At 39.7% G+C, this 27,956-nt stretch overlaps 1 protein-coding gene across 2 annotated transcripts; it reads left to right on the top strand.

Annotated features, from left to right (window-relative positions):
- Nucleotides 1-5: 5 nt before the first annotated feature.
- LOC133554709 (taste receptor type 1 member 1-like) lies at nt 6-23,331 on the top strand. 2 transcript variants are annotated; one of them, XM_061903766.1, is made up of 7 exons: nt 6-1,206; nt 1,315-1,621; nt 7,041-7,766; nt 7,936-8,142; nt 14,368-14,488; nt 16,246-16,322; nt 21,827-23,331. In XM_061903766.1, the coding sequence occupies exons 1-7, from the start codon at nt 992-994 to the stop codon at nt 22,586-22,588; spliced, it is 2,415 nt and encodes an 804-aa protein (XP_061759750.1). In that variant the 5' UTR covers nt 6-991; the 3' UTR covers nt 22,589-23,331. The 2 variants fall into 2 exon arrangements, with proteins under 2 accessions (XP_061759750.1, XP_061759749.1); XM_061903765.1 differs by having other exon boundaries at nt 16,246-21,969.
- The last annotated feature ends 4,625 nt before the right edge of the window (nt 23,332-27,956 follow it).

The raw sequence follows: 27,956 nt of genomic DNA, 5'->3' as shown, positions 1-27,956 counted from the left end.
ATTGATTACTAGGTGTATAATGGTTGAATATGTTTCAATCAAGTGGATTGTTGAAAAAAACCCTACAATTGTATCATCTCATAAACTGGTATAGGACTATTTTGACACTTTATTTATAATCCTGAAATTTTTGTAGTCAACAATTGACTGTTTACACAACATTAGTATCAGTTTTAATTTAGTATCTCATCAAGTTTTCAAATTTTGAAATAGTTTTGTGTTGTGTCCAATTGTATACTTCTGAATACTTTGCAGCTGCAATCTCGATTAAACACTAAGGTCTTTTTTGAAATTTGTTCGACACTGAAAGACTATCCACTTACTGTACTTTTTCTCAATTGTCCATTAAATTTAAAATAGACAGGTACCTCCTGCCTAGTTGATTAATGTGGAGCAGGGTGAACAGAAATGTACCAACTTGGTTTAACCAACCAATGTTTGTCTAAAATACCCTACTTGTTAGGATTTTTTGGGGCACCTTCCTGGAACTGCATGGGTTGTTTTTGGTGAAAACACAATTTTTTTTTTCTGGGGTCAACACGTAGTGAAAAAATGTTGATAAAGTAACCGGCAATGGTTGCAAATAATATTCCATGCACAGTCAGTGTGTGAAAGTGTGTTAACATACAGTAAACCAGAATAAGATGGTTGTACTCATTTGCTTGTATTTGCTTACAGTACATGACCTTTTGCATCTCTTTTTTTACCAGTGCTTTGTATAAAGCCAAGAATAATATTTGAATTTAAAAAATGTAATTGGTATTTATTAGCTTTCACAAGTAAGTCAATTATTATTGTGAGGTTACTGATCTTACCAATATAAAATACTGAGGTTATGTACAGCCATTACAAACCCTCTTTGCATACTCATTTGTTAATGCCACATCCTTGAGGAATTATCTTCCAATGACAGTTCTATTCATGCATCCCAAAATACATGGAAATATTCACTGGTTGCTTTGTTATAAAGAAGGCACTGTAGACGGCAGAGATGTACTACCTATGTTACATGGATTCGAACACTAATAGAATGGGGCATTTATTTACTGTGTGTTTTTATCTGATGGGCCACGTTTTATTTGCGTTGACTCACTGTAACTCTTCAGATTTCCATCTGAATGGGGATTATTTGTTAGGTGGACTTTTTGACATTCACACCAGTAGCTCTGCTAGCCACGACAGACCAGAAGCCATTGACTGCTCCAGGTAAGTTTAGGATTTATTTTTCCTGTATATAAGTTGTTTTAAAACATAATACCATAAATATTGTAATATTTATAATGTCAAATGTAATTAGAGCTCCTTTCATTGCAGTCAAGCCTTCAGTCTGTCCGGTTATCGGAGGTTTCAGCTGATGAGATTCTCAGTGGAGGAAATTAATAACTCAACCAAACTCTTGCCCAATGTGTCTCTGGGCTTCAAGATATTTGACCACTGCTCGGTTGCAAATAATTTTCCAGATGTACTTAACCTCATTTCAACCGATGGCTTGATCCAACCTTGGAGTAAAGCACACCAGCATGTGTCTGCAGCCTCCAAAGTGGTGGCGGTGGTTGGTCCATTTTCGAGCACAGACACCCTGACTGTAGCGCCGCTCTTCATGATGGATCTCATTCCACTGGTAAATATAATTAATCTGTTAAAGCTAGCAATGATACATTTGGAGACAATCGGTTGACAGGGACTACGTACTGATCTGCACTTCAACCTTGGACACCTTTGCCATCTTTTGTGAGACATGCAAAACTTAAAAAAGTTGAATCTCAAGCAAAAATATGCTGTCACTAACTGTACCATATACTTTGTCACGCTTAAATATGGACGGCTAAATGGGACACAATTAAATAAATATTTAAGTAGTTACTTGTCAATCAAGAATTCTTCACTCTTTATAGTAAAAGCAGAGAAGTGCACTTGGTCAAAGAGTCCAGGGTTTCCCTAGGGTTGGGGACAAACCCAAGTAAAAAGAAGCAACAAAAGTTCAGGAAGAGGGCGGTTAGACCAAAGTATTCGATGAGAGGGATTTGTATCAAAAAGATGTGTAACTAACCAAAATGATTAAAATTTAGAATTTTATGTAAGGCTAGTTCCTCTCTGAGAATTCAACCTCTATCATTTTTAAGACAACTTGGGTTGCACACAGTCTTCATTTGATTTGTACAACTGATTAAAAATAACCAAGACATTCATCAAAGTCTCCAAAACAAATAGTAATAGCAGGCAAAGTGAAGGTCAAAGATGCGGAAATCAAATTAAGTTTAAAACAAAAGAGTGAACTTGGACTTAATTAAACCCAAGTGTATATTTGGTATAGGGAGGGGTGTACACTTCTTTTAAGATATGCAACAATCAAGTTTTTCGCAAGACAGTTGGCCAACTAAGCAACCGTATATGTAGCCTTGTATCTAATATTAACATCATTACATTGAAATGTTTATAGGACCTTTGTTTTTAGAGCTGGATTCGGTAAGTAATACCTCTATTTACCTGTTCCATTGCTGAGTTGCACGCAAAGTCACGTCTGTCGCCTAAGACTAAAGCACATCGAGGTCAAACAAAGCATGTTCCTAGCAAGAAGTCAATTGAAAGCAGAGTAAAAATGTGCACATGCACTGTTCTCACCTGTAAAAATGGTTCCATTAGACATTTTGGCCTGAAGGTGTTTTCAGAATTCCTAATATAGTCTATTATTAAGGGAAACAATTGTTGAAACCAACGTAAAATCACACAGAAAGAGGTTGGCGCTGCGTTAAGTCGGTCACTCTTGTTGAGTCAACAAGATCGACTTTGCCGTAACCACCTTGTCAATGTCTATATGAACTTAAACTGTAAAAGCATATTTACAATGTATTTACTTTTATTATCCTCCATGTATTGATGCATCCATTTTCTACCTGTTGTCCCTTTTGAGGTCGCGGGGGTGCTGTAGTCTATCTCAGCTGCATTCAGGCATCATGGGGCCAACACATAGTTTCATTCAATCAGTTTTCCTTTGGAAAACTTACACATGAAACATATGTGTGCATTGTGTTGTATAGCATCTTTGGTGCATTGTTTATAAGTGTTTAACATGTCTTGTGGGCTGCATATTCCATAGCCAAGATATATATTATCTGGATAAATATTGTTGGAAAGCAAATTTTGCTAAACAACAGGGAAGTAGCAACATCTAAATAAACATTAGGATGAAACATCAACTTCACATGATTAAAAAACACTGTAAAGGCAGAATTATAGATTAGATTAGATTAGATAGTACTTTATTCATTCCGTCAGGAGAGTTCCTTCAGGAAAATTAAAATTTTCAGCACAATCCCATTCAATATCAGACAAACATTACAGGGAGACAGAACAGGATCGCTGACGGGTCTGCCGGTCTGTGCCCCTTACAAAAAAGATGAGATACAGGTAAACGGGGGAGAGGGGGATGGGAGAAAAAAATAGAATATTAAAATAAAATAAAAAAATTGGTTTTAGCCTGGGCCCTGGAGAGGGGGTGCAGACTGAGGCCAAGGGGAAAAAAAACAACTCATAGCCATAGTACATTTCCCTCTTACAGGTGTGTAAGAGGGAAACATCAAAGAACACAGAGGACATTAAAGCAGCAGATACAACCAGACACTTCTACATACAGCTATGAATAAAAAGTAAAAGAAACATATCCACTGTGGTGGCCTCTGCGGTGTTCCACGCCATCGTCCGCTGGGGTGGAGGGAGCGTGGCCAGAGACAGGAGCAGACCCAACAAAGCAACCAAGACAGCCGACTCCACTCTCGGCCAGTGTCCAGTCCGCATGGATGAGCGAGGATACGTCCAAGGTGACTGAGGTGTCCGACACCTGCTCACCCAGCCAAGACACCGCGAAGCCTCTCCGTGCCAGCGCTCAGTGCTAGCTCGGCAGCCCTGTCCCCTCATCCGCATCTCCTCCAGTCCCTCCAAACCGACTCCGGTGTGGCAGACACCCAGCAGCTGGTCTCCATGGCCAAAAGGCTCCCGGGAGGCAGATCCAGAAGTCCATAAAAAAGCACCACAGAGGTCACGAAAGTGCCTCCCCTTGTCACACAGTCCCAAAGGGTCCCGGACCAAAAGGCAAAAAAAAAAAAAAAAAAAAATATATATATATATATATATATATATATAATAACACATGAAAACAAGATTGAAACACAAGAGCACAGAGCTCCTGCCAACAGCAGCGCCATCTTGGGGAAAAAAATAAATAAAAGATATAGATGACAGCAAAGTGCAAAAACTAAACGTGTATATATTATGTGTTATAAACAAATTACCTGACAACCCAAACACTGATCACGGCAGTGTACAGCACTCATTGACGATATCCATCCATCCATTCATTTTCTACCGCATATTCCCTTTCAGGGTCGCGGGGGGCGCCGGCTCCTATCTCAGCTACAATCGGGCAGAAGGCGGGGTACACCCTGGACAAGTCGCCACCTCATCGCAGGGCCAACAAAGATAGACAGACAACATTCACACTCACATTCACACACTAGGGCCAATTTAGTGTTGCCAATCAACCTATTCCCAGGTGCATGTCTTTGGAGGTGGGAGGAAGCCGGAGTACCCGGAGGGAACCCACGCATTCACAGGGAGAACATGCAAACTCCACACAGAAAGATCCTCAGCCTGGAATTGAACCCAGGACTGCAGGACCTTCGTATTGTGAGGCAGACGCACTAACCCCTGTTCCACCGTGAAGCCCTCATTGACGATGATGAAATATATTACTGATGTACGAATAAGCCAAACATTTGCATTCTCACTGGCATTCATAGAAGGCAGACGCTCCCTTTTTCTTCATCTTTATTGCTCCTGCTTGCTTCTTAGTTTTGTTTTGCCTTTGACTTTCTTGTTGCCTCATTTTACTCCGCTCTCTAAAATCCAAGCAATGAAATTGATCAACTTGGTTCTCAACAAAATTAACATGATCTCGGGTTTGGAGGAACCTGCCTGTCTTGAGTTGTTGCTGGACACACAATGGACTCATGGGAGAAGCGGAGTGCCACGTGCCTGGCAAATCTTCAGTCGAGGACATTGAAGATGCCATTTTCGAATCTGCTGATTGGAGTAAGCGTTGCTCTGGTGAATCGACAAACTGGAAGAATATTTCTTGGTTACCACCATCACCCAGGACTTCAAATGGGAGCTGATCATCAGCTCCCTCATCAAGGAAGCCCAGCAGAGTATGTACTTCCTGTGGCAGCTAAAGAAACTTTAGGTGCCGACGGAGATGCTGGTGCAGTTCTACTCAGCCATCATTGAGTCCATCCTCACCTCCTCCATCACCGTGTGGTTCCCCGGCGCCACAGTCCGGGACAAGCACAGACTGCAGCGCATCGTACGTGCTGCTGAGAAGGTTATTGGTTGCAAACTCTCATCCCTCCAGGACCAGGAGGCGTGTGGGTCGGATCACCCCTGACTCTTCTCACCATTTGATTCTATTTTGGACACAAACTATTCTCTCCTCAGGCAGGAGACTACAGTCTTTCCAGATCCACACCTTCTGCCATCCAAACAGTTTTTTCCCCTCGGCCATCAGGCACATGAACATTAACATCTGATAGCTCAGTTGAGACACTTGTGATTTAGGGCTATATAGATAAACATTGATTGATTGATTGAAACATTAAGTTATAGCTCATGTTATTTTATTCTGTGTTATGTTATTTATTTTGCTCGATTGCACCAAGTAAAATTCCAAGTTTGTGAACCCGTTCTCATACAATGGCAATAAAAAATGATACTGATTCTGATTCTGGTGGCTGTTCAAAGAACCCTAAAGCTGCCACAAATGATTGGAGTATGTGAGCAGAACTGTGGGCACTCAGACAGACTCTTGCGATTTTGGACAGTATTGCAATATTTGGCGACATCTTGGAGACACCAGCTGCTCTGATGGTGAAGAATAATGAATTTGAGGACCAGAAATAGACAATTAAGAGACGTTTAAATTTATTTTCGCTCACTTAAAAACATTGTAGCCTGGATAGTTTTTCTTGGCTGCAAGCAAACTGACAGAATGTAAATGGTAAATGTTTGTATAGCACTTTTCTACCTTCTGGGTACTCAAAGCGCTTTGACACTATTTTTACATTCACACAAACACATTAACACACTTATGGCGGGAGCAGCCATGCAAGTTTTTTTTTCTTACTCCAGACTGGGCCCCCTTCAATAGGAGCCCAGTGTAAATCAACTTTTTTTACTAATCCTCCCTCAACATCTACCTTTTTCCCTACCATTTACGAGGTGCCGTAAGTGGGGACCCATCACCGTTCCTGTTTTGTTCTCCGTACAATGTTTGTTTGTCTAATCCAGAGCAGGTTTGTGGGGAAAATTGAATTTCGTTGAACTATTGAAATGACAACAAAGAGTATACCATACCATGAACCTATTCAGATATAAAGAAATTAGGTTTCCCAATTATTGTGTATTTTTTACTTCTTGCAAAGGGAGTGTAGTTGCCAACATAGCTTTAAAAATAAACTTTTTTGACGTTGAATCTATAAATTTGAGAAAGGATTTTTTTCTTCTGACGAGATCTGACCAATCTAAGTCTATGAGCGTGAACTAATGAAACCTTGTATTAAGCGGTGAAATGTCTTCGAAGACAAGCCAAACAGTCCAGTCGCAAACTTGCGATAGATTGAATTCCCTGAGAATACAATGACCTGGATGAATGAGAATATTCATGGACATTGTTCTTAAGAGGGCGTGGATCCACTCCATTACATTCAAATATTGTATTTTTTGATGATATCTGGCTTGTATAAATCCCTCTAAACCTTTAAAATACTGCTGCAGGTAAATTAACTTCATTCCAGAGATTTTAAACTTATTGTTGTACTATTGAGTTACCTCCTGAGAATCTTGTAAATGTATTTTGTATCGTTCTGTACAGAAAAGGCATATTTTGAATATAGGCATCATTAAGTAATTTTGAGTGTCCTGATTATTGGTTATGAAAACATGGTCACCCTATATTACTGTGAATGATAACTCTGTTTCCCCTTCAACAGGTCAGTTACGGAGCTGCCAGCTCTGAATTTTCAGAAAAAGCCAAGTATTGGTCATTCCTGCGCACCGTGCATTCCAATAAAGATACAGTCAGAGTGATTGTCTCCATTTTGGAGTACTTCCAATGGCATTGGGTAGCCTTCCTCGGCAGTGATGATGCGTATGGCAACGATGGCCAGGAACTGTTCATCAAGATGATCAAGGACACCCACATTTGTATGGCGTATACCAGCAAGCTCAAACCAAGCTTCAATTACTCTGTAACGTTCCAGCAGATCGAAGCGCATAGGATAACCACTATTGTTGTTTTTGCCCCCAAAAGGACTGCCGTATATCTAATAGAGTCAGCGATACTAATGGGCGTCACCAACAAGGTGTGGATAGCGGGAGAAACCTGGTCCTTGAACGAGAAGCTCCCCAAAAGAAAAGATATCCAAAAAATCGGAACGGTCCTGGGAGTGTCTCAACCCGTGTTGACCATATCTGGTTTCAGTGATTATTTGCTTACTTCCCATAGCAAAATTCAGTGTGGCGATGCAGGAGGAGGACAGCTTTGCGATCAAGTTTGCAACTGCTCCAGCCTGAGTGCACAGGACATCATCTCTATGGACCCCTCTTACTCGTTTTCTGTTTATTCAGCTGTGTATGCCATCGCTCACGCCTTACACAATGTCTTGCAATGTGATAAGGACACATGTCACAGGAATAACGCCGTCAATCCCCAAAAGGTGGGTTTCTTTTTTATATTGATCTAATTCCAGGACTGTCTTCTTTCTATGTCTTTAGATCTGCCCTACTCCCATACACTGTGTTTTATATTATGGTACAAGAGCTCCTAGCGTATAGCCATAAAATTAAGCGCACAAGTGTGGTTTCACGTTATATTTCTTTCAACAGGTTCTGGCAGAGCTGACAAAATCAAACTTCTCTCTTTTAAATGAGACAATTCGCTTTGATGAGCATGGGGATCCTATGTTTGGATCTTTTTTCATCGTCTTCTGGAACCAGAGTGGTGACATAGAGGAGGTTGGGTTTTATAAATTTCTCTCCTCAATTCACTTTTTCATTGACGACAGCAGGATTCGTTGGCATGGAAATGGGATGGTAAGTTATGTCCCCCCTTTTTTTTGGTGAAGATAAGATTTCTCTGAGTTTCTTTGTGCCAAGAGATCTGTGAGGAAAAATGAACTTGGATGTACAAACGCCCTTATAAAATGTAATACAAAGGCGTATGGTTTCTCATTAGGTTTTTGAAAAGGTGTGATTAAAACATAATAGGCATGCCTAGCCAGAAGATGATAATGTTATTTTAAAGGAGTAATAGATTTAAAACAGTTTTTCATCCATCCTTTTTCTACCGCTTATCCCTTTCGAGGGCGCTGGAGCCTATCTCAGCTACAATCGGGTAGACACCCTGGACAAGTCCCCACCTCATCGCAGGGCCAACACAAATAGACAACATTCATACTCACATTCACACACTAGGGCCAACTAGTGTTGCCAATCAACCTATCTTTAGGTGCATGTCTCTGGTTTCTTGCCGGGAAATTTCTTGCTGGGACATATGGTACAATACAATCGGCAAGATAGGCTGGAGCTAGACAGTGTAGTATTTTATACGTAAGTAGTAAAACCTTAAAGTCACATCTTAAGTGCACAGGAAGCCAGTGCTGGTGAGCCAGTATAGGCGTAATATGATCAAACTTTCTTGTTCTTGTCAAAAGTCTAGCAGCCGCATTTTGTACCAACTGTAATCGTTTAATGCTAGACATGGGGAGACCTGTTAATAATAGGTTACAGTAATCGAGACGAGATGTAACAAACGCATGGATAATGATCTCAGCGTCGTTAGTGGACAAAATGGAGCGAATTTTAGCGATATTACGGAGAAGAAAACGGGCCGTTTTAGTAACTCTTTTAATGTGTGACTCAAACGAGAGAGTTGGGTCAAAGATAATACCCAGATTCTTTACCGAGTCGCCTTGTTTAATTGTTTGGTTGTCAAATGTTAAAGTTGTATTATTAAATAGAGGTCGGTGTCTAGCAGGACCGATCAATCAATCAATCAATGTTTACTTATATAGCCCTAAATCACTAGTGTCTCAAAGGGCTGCACAAACCACAACGACATCCTCGGTAGGCCCACATAAGGGCAAGGAAAACTCACACCCAGTGGGGCGTCGATGACAATGATGACTATGAGAACCTTGGAGAGGACGAAAGCAATGGATGTCGGGTGGGTCTAACATGATACTTTGAAAGTTCAATCCATAATGGATCCAACACAGCCGCGAGAGTCCAGTCCAAAGCGGATCCAACACAGCAGCGACAGTCCCATTCACAGCGGAGCCAGAAGGAAACCATCCCAAGCGGAGGCGGATCAGCGGCGCAGGGATATCCCCAAGCCGATACACAGGCAAGCGGTCCATCCTGGGTCCCGACTCTGGACGAGCGGTCCATCCTGGGTCCCGACTCTGGACAGCCAGTACGTCATCCATGGACACCGGATCGGACCGGCAACCCTCCAAAAGGGAGAGTGGGACATAGGAGAAAAAGAAAAGAAATGGCAGATCAACTGGTCTAAAAAGGAAGTCTATTTAAAGGCTAGAGTATACAAATGAGTTTTAAGGTGAGACTTAAATGCTTCTACTGAGGTGGCATCTCGAACTGTTACTGGGAGGGCATTCCAGAGTACTGGAGCCCGAAATGAAAACGCTCTATAGCCCGCAGACTTTTTTTGGGCTTTGAGAATCACTAATAAGCCGGAGTCCTTTGAACGCAGATTTCTTGCCGGGACATATGGTACAATACAATCGGCAAGATAGGATGGAGCTAGACCGTGTAGTATTTTATACGTAAGTAGTAAAACCTTAAAGTCACATCTTAAGTGCACAGGAAGCCAGTGCAGGTGAGCCAGTATAGGCGTAATGTGATCAAACTTTCTTGTTCTCGTCAAAAGTCTAGCAGCCGCATTTTGTACCAACTGTAATCTTTTAATGGTAGACATGGGGAGACCCGAAAATAATACGGTACAATAATCGAGGCGAGACATAACAAACGCATGGATAATGATCTCAGCGTCTTTAGTGGACAGAATGGAGCGAATTTTAGCGATATTACGGAGATGAAAGAAGACCGTTTTAGTAACGCTTTTAATGTGTGGCTCAAAGGAGAGAGTTGGGTCGAAGATAATACCCAGATTCTTTACCGTGTCGCCTTGTTTAATTGTTTGGTTGTCAAATGTTAAAGTTGTATTATTAAATAGAGGTCGGTGTCTAGCAGGACCGATAAGACATGCCTTCAGCTGACTACAATCCGGCGTGTTGGTCAGCTTTAGGGGCATGTAGAGTTGGGTGTCATCAGCATAACAGTGAAAGCTAACACCGTATTTGCGTATGATGTCACCTAGCGGCAGCATGTATATACTGAAGAGGGCAGGGCCAAGGACCGAACCCTGGGGAACTCCACACGTTACCTTAACGTAGTCCAAGGTCACATTGTTATGGGAGACGCACTGCATCCTATTAGTAAGATAAGAGTTAAACCAAGACAGGGCTAAGTCTGACATACCAATTCGTGTTTTGATACGTTCTAATAAAATATTATGATCGACGGTATCGAAAGCAGCGCTAAGATCGAGGAGCAGCAACATAGATGACGCATCAGAATCCATCGTTAGCAATAGATCATTAGTCATTTTTGCGAGGGATGGCTCCGTAGAGTGATTTGCCCTGAAACCAGATTGAAAGGTTTCACATAGATTGTTAGACGCTAAGTGTTCATTTAGCTGCTCCGCAACAATTTTTTCGAGGATTTTTGAAATAAAGGGAAGGTGAGACAACGGTCGGTAGTTTACCATGAGGTCAGGATCGAGGTTAGGTCTTTTAAGGAGAGGATGAATAACCACTTTTTTTAATATAGGGGAACAGTGGCAGAGGAAAGTGATAAGTTTATAATATTTAGCAATGATGGACCTAATAATACAAAGAGCTCCTTGATAAGTTTCCCAGGAAGTGGGTCAAGTAAACATGTTGTTTGTTTTATTCAATTTAAATGTTGTAACAATTCCTCTGTTATTTCCTCAAAACGAGAGAAACTATTTTGGAGGGCAGTATCCGCCGTATATACAATCGTATCTGTGTTAATAGAACCCAGTTGTAGCTGGGATGCATTGTCTTTAATCTCCTTTCTAATGAGTTCAATTTTCTTATCAAAGAATTTCATAAAGTCATCTGCCGAGTGGGTGGAGCTACTGGAAGGAGTCCTTTGTTGGGTTAGCGATGCTACCGTACTAAACAAATTTAGGAACGTTTTTTTTTTAAGGCGGATAGATTTGAGTAATATTTAGCTTTAGCTAAGGTAAGCATGCGTTTATAAGTTATTAAACTATCACTCCATGCTTGATGGAAAACCTCAAGTTTAGTCGCACGCCATTTGCGTTCCAGCTTTCTACAGGATAATTTATGAGCTCTAGTTTCTTCTGTAAACCATGGGTCACGCCTTTTTGGAGCGTTTTTTAACTTCAGCTGTGCTATACTATCAATTGTTTCGTGCAGGGTGTCGTTAAAGTTGTTAGTGAGGTTCTCAATAGAGCCCACATACTTTGGGAATGGTGCCATTACCGAGGGAAGTAGGACAGCAAGAGTTGTCGTTTTGGCCGCGTTAATGTTGCGGCTGCTATAGCAGTTATTATTATTATTAGCCTGGCGAACATGAGTCTGAACTTCAAATTTTATAAGGTAATGATCGGACATTACTTTAGTATATGGGAGTATCATAACTTCGTAAAGGGTGACACCCCTGACAAGCACTAGGTCTATCGGATTACCGTTGCGATGCATGGGTTCATTTATTATTTGTGTAAGACCACAGCTATCAATTACAGTCTGGAGCGCCACGCACGGTGGGTCCGATGGGGTATTCATATGGATATTAAAGTCCCCAATTATAATTATATTATCGGCGTGCGTCACTAGATTAGCAATGAACTCTGAGAATTCACTGATAAAGTCCGAATAGGGCCCTGGGAAGCGGTAGATAACAACCAGGTATAGAGGCAGCGGTGTGACAGACCTCATAGTAAGCACCTCAAACGATTTATATTTATTATTTAGGTTAGGACTAAGGTTAAAGTTTTCATTGTATATTAGTGCAACCCCCCCGACCCCTCTTAAGGGGACGGGCAATATGCGCAATCGTATAGTTAGGAGGAGATGCCTCATTTAGCGCAAAAAAGTCGTCTGGTTTAAGCCAGTTTCGCTAAGACTGATGACGTTAACATTGTTGTCTCTAATGACCTCATTGGGAGACAATGATCTTTTGTTTAAAAAGCCCATATCATAGATAGTGGGATGTTTTAAGGAGTTTTTGATCAACTTATCCGTAGTAGCAATATTAATAATGTTGCGTTTATTATGCGGAGTGAACTTAAAATAATTACGACCATATCTAGGAAGTGATATGACGGGAATTTTCAGATTGTTTGCTTGGTGCTGTGATAAACTGAACACATCATAATTTTCCACCTCAGTAGAACGCATGTCCAACTCTGACACAGTCAAAGCAGATAAAACATTATGTGAGTTGTGTATTATTCTAACTGACTCCTCACCCAGCCTTTAGCTTTGTTGTTGGCCCCACTCGGCATCCGCGCTTCTGCTTCCGATCACACCGCTTACGTGTCTTCCGTCGACGGTCCCCACTGGTACTATACTCCGCTATGATGCACTTTAAAGCATATTATATCTGTTGGAACTAAGAGTATCCTATTGAACAATAATACATCTATTTTCAACACTATATCAGAACATCAAAGAATGTTTTTTTTTAAAGTAATTTGAGGTAAAATTGTTTGCTCCTATTAGTTGCATTACTAGCCACCAAGAATGAGCTGATTTTTACAAATTGTCTTTTTATCTCTCATAAGGATTGTGAACAATTATTAAAATTCCCCAAAAATGTGTAGTTCCTAAAAAATTTGAATTTTACCCATATTATTGACTGTTTAAATTAAGCAGTCGGATTCCCCTGGTCCGTACCAGTTCTATGTTAGATGCTAGGCGCTAACTTTTTTTTCAAACCATTTTAACTCGGAAATACAAATCTACTTACAATGGGAGCTGTTGGGTTTATTGCATTTATTCCAACCATGAAACCCAATAAATACTTATCCAAAAAGCACCAACAATACTTAATTTACATTTTATGACCTGAATGTTAACCAGGTGTTAGCGGTATTTTTATTAAAAGCGCTATTGTTAAGGACCTATATTTAGTTCAAAATTAGTAGCTCATTATGCTTACTGACATCATGAGCTGGTGAGCTGCTTTCTCGCCTCTAAGCCTGTGAAAGCTATTTTTTAGATTATAAATCATGTCTCACGTTTGACGGTAGAAAAATGAGGACGTCAACTTAGAAGTTGGTCAACTTTGACAGCCTATTTAGACCCGCTGGTGGTGAAAAAGACATGCGAAAAATACTGGTTTGCACCCACCTTTTTTTTCCTTTTTTTTTTTTTAAAACCTTAGCAATGATTATAAATCGTTCTGCTTTTAAAATGGACTATACCAACATCCTATTGTCAGCATCAATAATTCTGCAGCCAGTAGAAAAAGCGAACGTAGTGATGCATTTTTTAAATTAATGTGCCGCTGCATGCTTAAAATGATTAAATATAAGTATTTCAAATGCTGGTTTGCACCCACCTTTTTTTTTTCTTTTTTTTTTTAAAACCTTAGCAAAGATTATAAATCGTTCTTCTTTTAAAATGGACTATACCAACATCCTATTATTCAGCATCAATAATTCTGCAGCCAGTAGAAAAAGCGAACGTAGTGATGCATTTTTGAAATTAATGTGCCGCTGCATGCTTAAAATGATTAAATATAAGTAATTATTATTACATGTTATTATGAATGTGCCTGGTACTATTTTACATACAAACTTATAGTGTGTATATAAAACGGTGATGGAGTTGTTTGGAGGTATTTGTAGAGCACTACATAGGCGTAATAGAGTTACTCCTTTTGACTCCATTGAAAGGTGACTTGCTCACTTTAATATACTAATTAGAATGCATACACTTGTATATACACACACATACCCAAAATTCCCCAACAAGTGCAGTTTTACTTTGATGCTAACATACAATGGATGAGCCCAGATTGTGGTAGACTTGTACAAACATTTAACAAATGAGAATGTCAACGGCAGAACATGTGTCACCTGGAAGGTATTACCTTCCTGTACCGCAAAATCTTCCTGCATGTGTAATATATCTATATATATTTTTTTTATGTAAGTAGCTGCTGTGGTTTTGTCTTGTGCAGGTTCCGACATCTCGATGCTCTCTGGAATGTCCGGTAGGATTTGCAAAGAAACAAGATGGAATTTACAAATGTTGCTTTACGTGTGAGGAATGTCCCAAAGGAACCTACATCAACATCACAGGTACATCCTCATGAAGACCATACACATGCAGCACAGCCATTACAACATCTAATTTTAAATCAATGAACATAATTACTAAATTGTTAAAGCTAATTAGATATTGGTACTTTAATCCATCCATCAATCCATCCGACTTCTGCCGCTTAATCGAGGTTGGGTCACGTAGGCAGCAGCCTAAGCACAGAAGCCCAAACTTTCCTCTCCCCAGCCACGTTGTCCAGCTTCTCCTGGGGGATCCTGAGGCGTTCCCAGGACAGCTGACAGACAAGTACCCCAACATGTCGTGGGTCTTTCGCGTGGCTTCTTAGCAGTCAGACTTGCCTTAAACTTCTCCCCAGGAAGGCATTCGGGGTGCATCCTGACCAAATGCCCGAACCACCTCATCTAGCTCCTCTCGATGTGGAGGAGCAGCGGCTTTACGCTGAGATCCTCCCAAATGACAGAGCTTTTAATCCTATCTTCAAGAGAGAGCCCCGCCACCGGACTGAGGAAACTAATTTTGGCCGCTCGTAAATGTGATCTTGTCCTTTCCTGCAGCTCATGAACATAGATGAGGATAGGAACATAGATTGACCTGTAATTTGAGAGGTTTGCCTTCTGGCTCAGTTCTTTCTTCACCACAATGGATCGATATAGGATCCGCATCACTGCAGACGCCGCACCAATCCCCCCCGTTAATCTCACAATCTACTCTCCCTCACTCTTGATCAAGACTCTGAGGTACTTGAACTCCTCCACTTGAGGCATGACCTCCTTTCTAACCTGTAGATGGCACTCCACCCTTTTCCAGGTGAGAAGCATGGACTCAGGCCTGGAGGTGCTGATTCTCATTCTAGTCACCTCACACACTGCTGCGAATCAATCCAGCAAGAGCTGAATATCCTGGCCAGATGAAGCCAGCAACATCACATCATCTGCAAAAATCCGAGACCTAATCCTGTAGCCACCAAACCAGATCCCCTTAACACTCTTGACGGTGCCTAGAAATGATGCCCATAAAAGTTTTTAACAAAACAAGTGATAAAGAGCAGCCCTGGCGGAGTCCAAACCTCACTTGAAATGGGTCCGACTCACTGCCGGCAAAGTAAACCAAGCTCTGGCATCAATCATACAGGGAACGGACAGCCAAAATTAGGCAGTCCGATAGCTCATACTCTCAGAGCACTCCCCATAGGACTTCCTGAGGGACCCGATTCTCCAAGTCCACAAAGCACATGCTAACTGGGTGGGAAAACTCCTATGCACCCTCAAGGATCCTGCCTAGAATATAGAGCCGGTCACAAGTTACACAACCAGGACAAAAACCACACTGCTCCTCCTGAATCCAAGCTTTGACTATGCTGCCAATGTTGATGACATTGTCAGATTAGAATCAACTAAGATGAATGCAGCAAAGTACAGAGAAATCGTGGGTAAAAGCCAAGGCTTCCTAACCAAACATGATGGAGCTTGAGAGGTGCTGCAGAGAGAAATGGGTGTGTCAATCTGTTGGCATCGTCTTTAACAAAATTTGCTGCTGTAATTGCTGCCAAAGGTGCATCAACAAATTATTTTTAAGACATTTTGCAAAAATGTCTACATTTATCTCTGTCAAAATGTGATGCTAAGTGTACATTAGTGAGAAATTAAATTAACTTTTTTGATTTGAGCAAATGGCTTGCTGAACTGATCGAGTCAAGAATAATTAATGACTAACCCTTATTGTAACCGTGTAACTCAAGTAAGCAGTAGTTTGTGTTGACTTGTGTGCACTACAGATGATCCGTACACGTGTGTGGCGTGCAAGGAGACAGAGTGGTCGACAGCAGCCAGTACTTCATGCACTCAGCGACAGGTGCAATACGCCTCATTTCAAGACATTAGTACCATATTGATCTTGGTGGCCCTCTTGTTCTTTCTGGGCCTGGCGGTCACCATGTGTGTCGTCTTTGCTCGTAACTACAACACGCCTGTCGTCAAATCGGCCGGTGGCGTCATGTGCTTCTTGATTTTGGGCTGTCAGTGTCTGTGCTGTGTCAGCATCGTCTTCTTCTTCGGCAAGCCTACCCACTTGTCGTGTGTCTTAAGGTACTGGCCCTTTTCTTTGTTTCACACTACATGTATCGCATGTTTTACCGTGCGCGCTTTCCAGATTGTTTGCATTTTTAAAATGGCCGCCAAGTTCCCAAAAGTATACAGCTGGTGGATGAAATATCACGGGCAGTGGCTGGTCATTTTAGGGACGTTTATGATCCAGTCCGTCCTGATTGCCAGTGCTTACGCTCATTCCACCCCCAAGCCATACAACGACACTCTGTGGTCTCCTGACAAAATCATACTGACCTGTGACGTAAATTTAGCAAGGGAGGGGGTTCCTATAACTGTCTTGTCCGCTTTGTGCATCATCTGCTTCATTTTCTCCTACATGGGAAAAGACCTCCCCAAAAATTACAACGAGGCCAAATCCATAACTTTCTGCTTGTTTCTGATGGCTCTAAACTGGATCATCTATGCAACTGTTTCTGTGCTTTATAGAGGCAAGTTCCTCCTAACCCTGAATGCTCTGACAGTGCTCTCTTGCATGTACTCCTTAATTTTGTGGTATTTCCTCCCAAAATGTTACATCATCATATTTCAACCCCACAAAAACACACAGCAGTACTTCCAAGGCCTCATCCAGGACTACACTAAAACAATAAGCCAGTAAGCAGCCCTATTAATACTACACTTTCTCTAGTTAGGAACTATACACATGCAGAAACTCTGTCAAACCTTTATTGAATTGACTGGCAGCCTATTGTTTGTATATTTGTTTTAATCTATGCCAATGTAATTTCCCAAGATTATGCTAATGGTTATGGTGTTTGTTTATTTTTGAAAAAACATACAACACGTTTCCAGTTTCTCATTACAACATGTCGAAAAAGGAGAAGAAAGAAGCAGAGCATAGTTTCGATTAATCAATTTGAAAAGCAACATTTTCTTTAGATGTTTACTTGCATTTACATTAGAATATTAAAATATAAGATAAGTGTGATATTGTTTGTTTTTTGAAGTCGATTTGTATTTGAAGCTTGAATTGTATTGCAAAATGTATGTATTCTTTCTGAATTTGTTTACTCATTTGTAGGTTCTTATGGTGATCAAGTTATTTTCTAGTATATTTTAATCAAATGTATGTTCTGTATTTTTAGCTGGTTCACTGTTTAGTTTGACCACAGGGTGGCACTGTTTCACTATGACAGTTTTCACTTTTTGACCCCAATTTACACTCAAACGTGTTACCTTTTAGATTTTACAACTTTATTCAGAACTCACTACCACAGTGTACTTTAAAAGGACTATCTATTCATCTAATTGTGCTTCATATGATCATGTTATCATGTTATTTAGCATCCTTATGTTAAAGAAATTTAAGCCATGTACACTTTAGACACAATACTATAGATCAGGGGTCACCAACGCGGTGCCCGCGGGCACCAGGTAGCCCTAAGGACCAGATGAGTAGCCCGCTGGCCTGTTCTAAAAATAGCTGAAATAGCAGCACTTACCAGTGAGCTGCCTCTATTTTTTTTAAATTGTATTTATTTACTAGCAAGCTGGTCTCGCTTTGCTCAACATTTTTAATTCTAAGAGAGACAAAACTCAAATAGAATTTGAAAATCCAAGAAAATATTTTAAAGACTCTGTCTTCACTTGTTTAAATAAAATCATTTAATGTTTTACTTTGCTTCTTATTACTTTCAGAAAGATAATTTTAGAGAAAAAATATCAATCAATCAATCAATGTTTATTTATATAGCCCCAAATCACAAATGTCTCAAAGGACTGCACAAATCATTACGACTACAACATCCTCGGAAGAACCCACAAATACAACCTTAAAAACGATTTTAGTATTTTTAAACACTTATACCTTTTTACCTTTTCTTTCCTGACAATTTAAATCAATGTTCAAGTATTTTTTTTATTTTATTTTTATTGTAAAGAATAATAAATACATTTTAATTTAATTCTTCATTTTAGCTTCTGTTTTTTTGACGAAGAATATTTGTGAAATATTTCTTCAAACTTATTATGATTAAAATTTTTTTTTTAAATTCTGGCAAATCTAGAAAATCTGTAGAATCAAATTTAAATCTTATTTCAAAGTCTTTTAAATTTCTTAAAAAATTTTTGTTGTGGAAAATCTAGAAGAAATAATGATTTGTCTTTGTTAGAAATATAGCTTGGTCCAATTTGTTATATTTTATAACAAAGTGCAGATTGGATTTTAACCTATTTAAAACATGTCATCAAAATTCTAAAATTAATCTTAATCAGGAAAAATTACTAATGATGTTCCATAAATATTTTTTTTTAAAAGATTCGAATTAGCTAGTTTTTCTATTCATTTTTTTCGGTTGAATTTTGAATTCCAAAGAGTCTAAATTGAAGATAAACTATGTGTCCAAATTTTATTTTTAATTTTTAGATTTATTTATTAAAGGTAAATTGAGCAAATTGGCTATTTCTGGCAATTTATTTAAGTGTGTATCAAACTGGTAGCCCTTCGCAATAATCAGTACCCAAGAAGTAGCTCTCGGTTTCAAAAAGGTTGGTGACCCCTTCTATAGATGTATTAATATACCAATGCAAAGGCGCCGATCTACATTTCAGCCAGTGGGTGCTCAGTGTGTGTGTATTAGTGCTCTCCCGATAACAGTATTTCGGTACTTTTCTAAATAAACGGAACCACAAAAAATTTAATTGTCTTTATTTTAACAAAAAAAATGTCAAGTTATGATAAACACGTTTGTTATTGCAATTTAGTCCTTAAATAAAATAGTGAACATTCAAGACAACTTGTATTTTAGTAGTAAGTAAACAAACAAAGACTCGTAATTAGTCTGCTGACATATGCAGTAACATATTGTGTCATTTATCATTCTATTATTTTGTCAACATTATTAAGGACAAGTGGTAGAAAATGAACGATTAATGTACTTGTTCATTTACTGTTAATATCTGGTTATTTTCTGTTTCAACATGTTCTATCCAAACTTCTGTTAAAATCTAATAATCACTTATTGTTCTGTTGTCTGATACTTTACATCTGTTTTGGATGATACCACAAATTTGGGTATCAATTCGAAATTAGTAGTTACAGGGTAATACATCGGTCATATTCAAAGTCCTCATGTTTCCAGGGATATATTTACTGAGTTTATAAACATATAAATAAAAAAATAAAAATGGAAGAAGATTTTGTGATATTAAAAAATATTAAGTTATATTAAGTTCAGATGATAGTGTCAACAGATCATTTCTGGGTTAAATGAAGTCTTGGTTAAACCTAAATATTTATAGATTAGTTGATTTGTGACTTTTTTATTAAGTAAACCGGACCAAAGACCCCACAAAATTAACAAAAAAATTAATTCTTCTAAAATTATTTTAAAGATGGAAAGTTGCCATCGAACACCCACGGGATTGGCGCCTATGTACCAATGGACTCAGTATGGTGGTTGCACCTGTTTGTAATCATTATGTTGTCCTAAGAAAAAATATAAAAAACACATGTCAATCAAAACTGAATATTGTGGGTTTTTTGTGTGGATTTTTTAAAGCTTATTCAGGTAATTCATTGCTGGTTAATGCATTGTATTCATTAATATAAATAAAATATTTTAACATCAAATAAACTCCAAATTAATTTTTTATATAAATTAATAATTTAATCATCACATATGTGTAATTGACCTTGTGCACTGATGAGTTGTAATTTTCAAGCTCTTATTTTTGCCATATTTATCTGGCACAAGTGGAAAGCCCGGTCCCTGAAAATAATGCCTAACATTCAACTGGTCTGTGGTGCAAAAAAGGTTGTATTGTAATAGCCATTAAGCGCCGCCAGGACGAAAAAGTATTCAGGGACTTCATGATTGAGAATGTATATTATTTTTGGATATTCTGTTTTCCCTCAAATCTCTCAAGCAATTTCTAAGCTTTTGGATGCCCATTTGATCTAAATATGCACAAAACATGTGTTATCATCCTTATAATAAATGTTAAAGGGCTGAAATTTAAATACAAAATTTTCAAACACAAATTTTGCCCATAATTTTTAATTCTAATAAAATGTCCGCATAATTTATTGTAAAAAAAAAAAAAAACACTGCTCAGAAAGTTCAGCACTGAATTTTTCACATATAATTTTTGGAAGTTCTGACTATACATTGATTAATTTGAATACATTATTATTTTTTGCTGTTTCAGATTCTAAACCGATTAGCATTTTAGTATTACGGGATGAAAAGAATCCTTGTTATTATTATTTTTTTATTTATTTATTTATTTTTTGTCCTGTCCAGCTTCTCAGGCAAATCATATAGTTGATGTAGATGCCCATATCGGCTGTTCAGATTTACTTCACAAAAGAGAAGTGTAAGATACTTCTCTTGTTGTCTTATTTGAATGTGACTTTATTAAATGTATTTATATTATCATTTGGTGCAACCAGGCCGGAGCAGGAGGGGATAGAAAGAGAAAAAAAGGAAGACAGAGGGGGAAATTGTGGGGATAAGAGGGGGATTAGACAGAGAGACAAAAACAACCACAGCAAATACAACAACAACAATAGAACAACACCAGCACATACATAATATGTACAAATATGATCGTAAAAGTGATAGCAAATAAGCAGTTAGTGAAATAAATAATATAGTAATTACAATGAGCATTTTTACACTAAAACTGGAGCAATACAAATACCAATAGAAAAAGCGCTATTGATCATGAACAAAACCAATAGATTACCTCTATTATCAACAATAAAGTTGTTCAAATGCAACGATACGTATACATAATCATAGCTAGAAAAATAATTAAAAATAAATAAATTAAAAAAAGAAAAGAAAAAAAGGAAAAAAGAAGAAGGAATACCGAAATATGAAAGGGAAGAGAGAGAGGCAACCTATATTAATCTTGTAGATTGTTATAGTAACAATGGTTTAAGCTCTGTCAATATGCCTTGTGTTACCCAGTTTACCCGAGGGCAACAGCATTGATATATGTTTGATGAAACATGATTATGTGCATGAGTGTATGTATGTATATGTACTTGCATATGAACAGAATGTGTATATGAATGTTTGTACAGTGAATGTATATGTACAGTATATGTATGTTCGTACCGTGAATGTGCGCGTGGATGGACGGACTTTGAGTATGTAGATATGTAATGTATTTGTGTATGTATGTGGGAGCGTAGGTACCAATGTATGGACGTTTGTATGTATGAGTAACGGTGTGTGTTGTGTTAGTATATGTGTGTTTGTATGTACAATATATTTGACCCCTAATGTGCGTGGGAGCCAGAGTGCGGACCCAGCCACCCAGAGAGCCCAACCCAAACAGCAGGTGTGGCGCCCAGGGAACCAGGGATCACCCGCTCCACGCAGCCAGACCGGCCAGCGGCGAGAACCCCAGAGCCCGGCCCACCGCGCCAACCGGAAGAGCCGACAACAGGCCGCAGACAGACACGCCCGGCAGAGGACAGGGCACGAGAGAAGCAGCGGGCGGCCAGACCCCAAGCCAGCAAGAGAAAACCCCCCACACGGGCAGAAAGACGGGACGCCCCGCCCGACGAAACCCAGAGACTCCCCGCAGCCGGACGGGAAGACCGCCCCCGCCCCACCAGCACCCGGGCCCCCCCGACCTCACCCCCACCCCCAGGGAGCACGGCGCAGCCCACACCAGGCCACCCCACCCGAGCCGGCCACCACAGGACCACCCAGCGCAGGGCCGCGGGGACCACCCATCCCAACCGCAGGGACCCCAACGATGGAGATGGAACAACCAGCAACCGACCTGTCGAAGCCTCCCCCTGAGAGAGGGGAGAAAAAAAAAAAATGTAAAAAAAAACAAAACAAAAAAAAAAATTCCCACCAAGCTGTTAAGGTAGAGTGTATATTAATACTTTTAAAGCAGTTGTGTTTCCGGAGAATTTGGCTAATAAAGGCCAAGTTACAAATCAGGATCTCCTGGCTGAGTGATTGTTCAAACTCTAACCATAAGTTATCTAATGAAGAGGGATTGATCCATTTCAATATATATTGTAGTTTATTTGCAAGGAAGTAATGGGAAAAGTTTGGAAGTTCTAGACCTCCATATTCTTTGGGTTTTTGTAAAGTTTTAAGGCTGATTCGTGCTGGTTTATTTTTCCAAAGAAATTGATTGATTTGTGAGTCTAGTGATTTGAACCAGATTTGAGAAGGTTTGGTTGGAATCATTGAAAATAGATAATTAACCCAGGCAAGACCATAATTTTCACGGTAGAGACCCTTCCCATTAGTGAGATAGGCAGTGACTTCCAACGCGCCAGATCATCCTCAATCGATTTTAAGATTGGGGAGTAATTCAAGCGATTTAGATCTGACAATGTGGAGGAAATATTGATACCCAGGTATTTAATGTTCCCTTTATGCAGTGGAATCGATGAAGTGCCCTGAAAGTCAAAGTTAATTGGTAACACAGTAGATTTGGGCCAGTTGATGGAGTAATCTGAAATAGAACTGAATTTATTGATGATAGAGATTGTCTCTTGAAGAGAAGAATTTGGATTTTGTAAGAAAAGTAATACATCATCTGCATAAAGGCTCATTTTATGATGAACGGTTGCGGTATGGATGCCTTTAATATTTGCATGCTGTCCGATTGCGGTTGCCAGAGGTTCAATAAATATAGCAAAAAGTGACGGAGAAAGTGGACACCCTTGCCTAGTGCCCCTCATAAATTGAAACCTTGGAGAGATTTGGCTGTTTGTTCTAACCGAAGCTGTAGGGAAACTATATAGGACCTTGATCCATGCTATAAATGAGTCTCCAAATCCAAATTTCTGTAGAGTAGCTAGAAGAAAATTCCAATTCACTCTATCAAATACTTTTTCAGCATCTAATGAAACAACAGCTGTTTTAGATTATGAATAACAGAATAGTCTATCACATTGAGTAGACGGCGAACATTGTTGGATGATTATCTCTCTTTGATGAAACCGGTTTGATCAGGATGTACTATATATGGAGTGACTTTTTCTAATCTTTGAGCTAAAACTTTGCAGATAATTTTAAGATCAGCATTAATCAAGGAGATTGGCCGGTAACTAGATGGAAGTGTTGGGTCTTTATCGGGCTTTAGCAAGAGACTGATCGTGGCAGAGTTCATATTTGGAGGAAGGAATGAGTTTTCTTTAATCTCTAAAGCCATTTTTGTAAATATTGGAGCGAGCAGTGACCAAAATGTTTTGTAGAACTCCACAGGGAACCCATCAGGCCCTGGTGCTTTATTGTTTGGCATCAGTTGAAGTGCGTCGTGAAGTTCATCTGCAGAAATAGCAAGATCTAAATTTGATACTTGCCTTGTATTTAATTTAGGTAAGTCTATACCGTTAAGAAATGTCTCAATGTCTGAAGGAGATGGGACAATCTGGGGTGTATACAAGTCTCTAAAGATGGAGTTAATTTCTTCAGGAATGTGCGTAATGTTCCCAGCTGAATCCTTAATGGATGGTATAGAACTTTTTTCTTTGTTTAATTTTAATTGGCTAGCCAAATATTTGCTCGGTTTATTATCATGTTCAAATTTTTCTAAGCGTAACCTCTGGAGCAGGAATTGACTTTTCTTATCAATTGTTTCTCTTAAATCTAATTTGAGTTTTCTCAATTTGTTCAGAGTTTGTTCATTTTGTGAGTTAGCATACGCTATTTCTAATATTTTTATTTCATTTTCAAGTTCCTGCTCTAATAAACGTTCTTTTTTTTTCTTGTATGACGAATAAGAAATCATTTTTCCTCGCATAACTACTTTCGCCGTCTCCCAGAGAACGCAAGATGTGATTTCTGGTTGATCGTTAAAGTCTAAAAAATCTGACCATTCTTTCTCAAAATAGTTTAGGAAGTCTGGGTCCTCTAGTAATGATATATTAAGTCTCCATTGTTTAATAGGTGGAGTGATAGTTTTGTTAGTGAGAGAGAGTGAGACAGGTGCATGGTCACTGATGGTGATAGGATGAATGTGAATGTTTGAGATGTCAGATAAAATTGAGCTACTTGTTAAAAAGTAGTCAATGCAAGAAAATGAGTGGTGAACTCGGGAAAAATAAGTGTATTCCCTAAGAGTGTGGTGATAAGAACGCCAGGCATCGCAAAGACCATAATCGTTCATATATTGCTTAAGTATTACCACTGACTGAGACTCACGGTGACTCCCAGTCACTCTGGACCGATCTATATTTGGGTTAAATACTAAGTTGAGGTCCCCTCCTAGAATCAAGCAGTGGTTTGAGTGAGGAGAAAGTGAAGAGAAGAAAGTGTGAAAAAAGGAGGGGTCATCAACATTTGGGCCATAAATGTTGGCGATACATAAGTTTCTCCCGTCAACGGAAATATTAAGAATGATATATCTTCCCTCAGTGTCCGTAATGGAGTTATGGAGTGTAAAGTTTACTTTTCTACTAATGAGAATGGCTACACCTCTCTGTTTGGAGTTGTAGCTAGTAAAGTATGTGTGTGGGTATTGTGATGAGTGCAGTTTTGAGGTATCGGACTTGGAGAGGTGAGTCTCTTGTAGTAAAGCAATGTCTGCTTGCATGGTCTTCAAATGATTAAGAATTTTTATATTTTTTGCCTTAGACCCGACCCCACGCACATTCCAAGTGACAAACTGTATGGTGGACATACTAAACTAGACTGTCACTAAGTGTGTGGATGTATGTGTGTACTTTATATGTAAATAATGCATGTCTGTATCTAAATGTAAGCCTATCATGCATGTATTTAAGTGTGCAGAGTGTGTATAGTTGTTCATGTATTAGCTGTGAGTGTAAATGCTGATGACGACAAGGGGATACGCAACAGGTGGGGAAATAGAAAGAGAAAAACAAAAAAACATTAAATAAAGAGGAAATAAGAGAGTGGTGGATTAAACAGTTAGTGAAAAAGGAAAAAGGAAAATGAGAAAATAAAACAGTAAACATGTTGGTTTACCGAGAGAGAGAGAGAGAGAGAGAGAGAGAGCGCGCGTACGATGTTTACATGAGCGCTATGATGACGCGCAGGTATATAGTGGGAGGGGGAGAAAGAGAGGGAATGAAGCATAATGAAACCATACGGAGGAAAAAAAAAATACAACATTTACCGTGTTTAAGATGTTAGTAATACAGCCACGGCGTGACTTCTGGATCACGGTAAAGTTGACCGTTGATGAAAAGTTTATCCACCGCGGTGATAGCACGACATCCTTCGGCGATAAACTTCTTACGAAGCGGGAACAAATGGCGGCGCCTGTCAAGGTATTCCTTGGGGAACTGGTCGTTGATGCTGAAGTTGGTTCCTTTCAGCTTTCGGCCCTGACTCCTCACCTGTTCCTTCTGCTTGTAATGTTCGAATTTGGCTACGATGGGTCTCGGCCTCTTGTTCTCCGGCTTTTAGGCTCCCAGCCGGTGGACGCGATGGAAGGTGATGTTGTTGATGGTGTCCGCTGGAAGCTTGAGCTGGTGTTCCATGAAGGAATTGATGGTTCCCTCTGGATCTTCCTCGGTCTTTTCCGGTATTCCCGCGAAGACCAGATTGTCCCTCATGCTTCTCGCCTGGAGGTCCAGCATCGTCTCCTTCATACACCTATTTTCCCGGGTGAGGTTCGCCACTCCGTCGGTGAGGGATTTAACTGACTCCCGAAGAGCGGCGTTCTCCTTGGCGAGAGAAACGACTTGCTGTTGTCCGAATTCCAAACTCTCGCGGATGGTTTGGAATTCCCTGTGGAGCACCTCGACAAGTGCGAGGCGGCTATCCAAACAAGTCAGCCTTTTGTCGATGGAATCCAGGATTTCGGTGAAGCTTTGATGAGCATCGTGCGTTGCGGTGGAGATGTAGCCAAACTCTCATGAGACACACTTTGCCTTTGGTCTTGTAGATATATTTATTGTATCGGCAGCATCGTAAATATGCTGCCGCTAGACACACAGATTGAACTCATGACCCCGGAACAGGAAACATAGGTGTCAGGTAACACAGAGGTAAACACTGCCCTCTAATGGACACAATGAGTAAGGGCGTACATCAGTACAACACTTAACACCCCCACTCGCTCTTAGCTTATTGTGGTACATTCATTTTCATAGAAAATAAAACAACAACAACACATTTTGGCACACAATATTCTTTTCTTGCACTAAGTGCCAAACAAATACTTAGCAAACTTCTTCAGTTTTAGCTTTGTGGCTGGTTTTGTCATCAAGTCAGCAATCATGTTGTCAGTAGAACAATAATCCAAACATATTCTCCCACTGTTCACAGTTTCACGAATGAAATGATACCTTATATCAATATGTTTGCACCTTTGTCGGTTTACTGGATTTCTAGCTAGTGCTATAGCTCCCTGGTTGTCATCGTAAACCTTGGTTTGTGCATACTGACACTTATCAATACCCTTGAGTAACTGTTGTAAATACATACACTCCTGTATGGCTGACGCTAAGGCCATGTATTCTGCCTCGCAGGTAGACAGTGCAACAGTTGGTTGCTTTTGACTTTTCCATGAAATTAGTGCACTTTTCTCACTTAAACTGGCACAGTACCCTGTGGTGCTACGTCTGTCTGTGACCTCAGATGCCCAGTCAGCATCGCTGTGGACTATTAGACCAAGTTCACCTGTGTCATCCCTTTTAAAACATAACCCACGGTCTGTTGTACCTTTAAGATACCTGAAAACATGCTTTACAGTGTTCCAATGTTCCTCACTTGGCTCAGCAAAATGCTGGGAAAGTTTACTGACCACATAACTTAAATCTGGTCTAGTGCAAGTAGCCAAATAGATCAAACTTCCCACTGCCTCTCGATAGATCTTTGGTTCTTCCATTTTTACAGCATTTTCTGTGTACTCGAGTTTTGACTCGCATGGGGTCTCTCTGGCCTTACAATCTTGCATCCCAAATCTGGAGAGGATTTTGTTTACATACTTGTGTTGTGACATTGTGACTTGGTCCTCTGTTTAAAATCAATCCCTAGAAAATTATTTAACTTCCCCAGGTCTTTCATTTTAAATCTCTCAGTGAGAATCACTTTGACATTTTTCACAACCTCCTCATTGTTAGCAGCAATTATCAGATCATCAACCCACACAATCAAAATCACTTTTTCATTTTCTGTTTCCCTTGTGTATTGGCAGTTATCAGCAAGATTTTGATCAAAACCGTTTTCAGTGAGATATGCATGCAACAGAGAATTCCAGTTTCGACCTGACTGCTTGAGACCATATAAGGACTTCTCTAATTTGCATACTAGCTTCTCTCCTGTTTTTGACTTTTTCTCATAACCTTCAGGTTGTTCGAGATAAATCTCACAGTCAATTGGTGCGTGTAGGTATGCGGTTTTCACATCCATTTGATGTAAAACTAGATCTTCCTGCACTGCTTTTTGCATGATTACTCTGACTGTTGTCATGTCAGCAGTAG

This window comes from Nerophis ophidion, linkage group LG06 (genome assembly GCF_033978795.1).
Source record: "Nerophis ophidion isolate RoL-2023_Sa linkage group LG06, RoL_Noph_v1.0, whole genome shotgun sequence".
In the NCBI taxonomy this organism is placed as follows: Eukaryota; Metazoa; Chordata; class Actinopteri; order Syngnathiformes; family Syngnathidae; genus Nerophis; species Nerophis ophidion.
This window is presented reverse-complemented; position numbering and strand designations above follow the sequence as displayed.

Bases quoted from the DNA above. Each gene is read 5' to 3' on its own strand.
- LOC133554709 (XM_061903765.1), top strand. From the start codon at position 992: ATGTACTACCTATGTTACATGGATTCGAACACTAATAGAATGGGGCAT. The intron at 7,767-7,935 runs GTGGGTTTCTTT...TTCTTTCAACAG, and splicing joins ACGCCGTCAATCCCCAAAAG to GTTCTGGCAGAGCTGACAAA. The intron at 14,489-16,245 runs GTACATCCTCAT...TGTGCACTACAG, and splicing joins AACCTACATCAACATCACAG to ATGATCCGTACACGTGTGTG.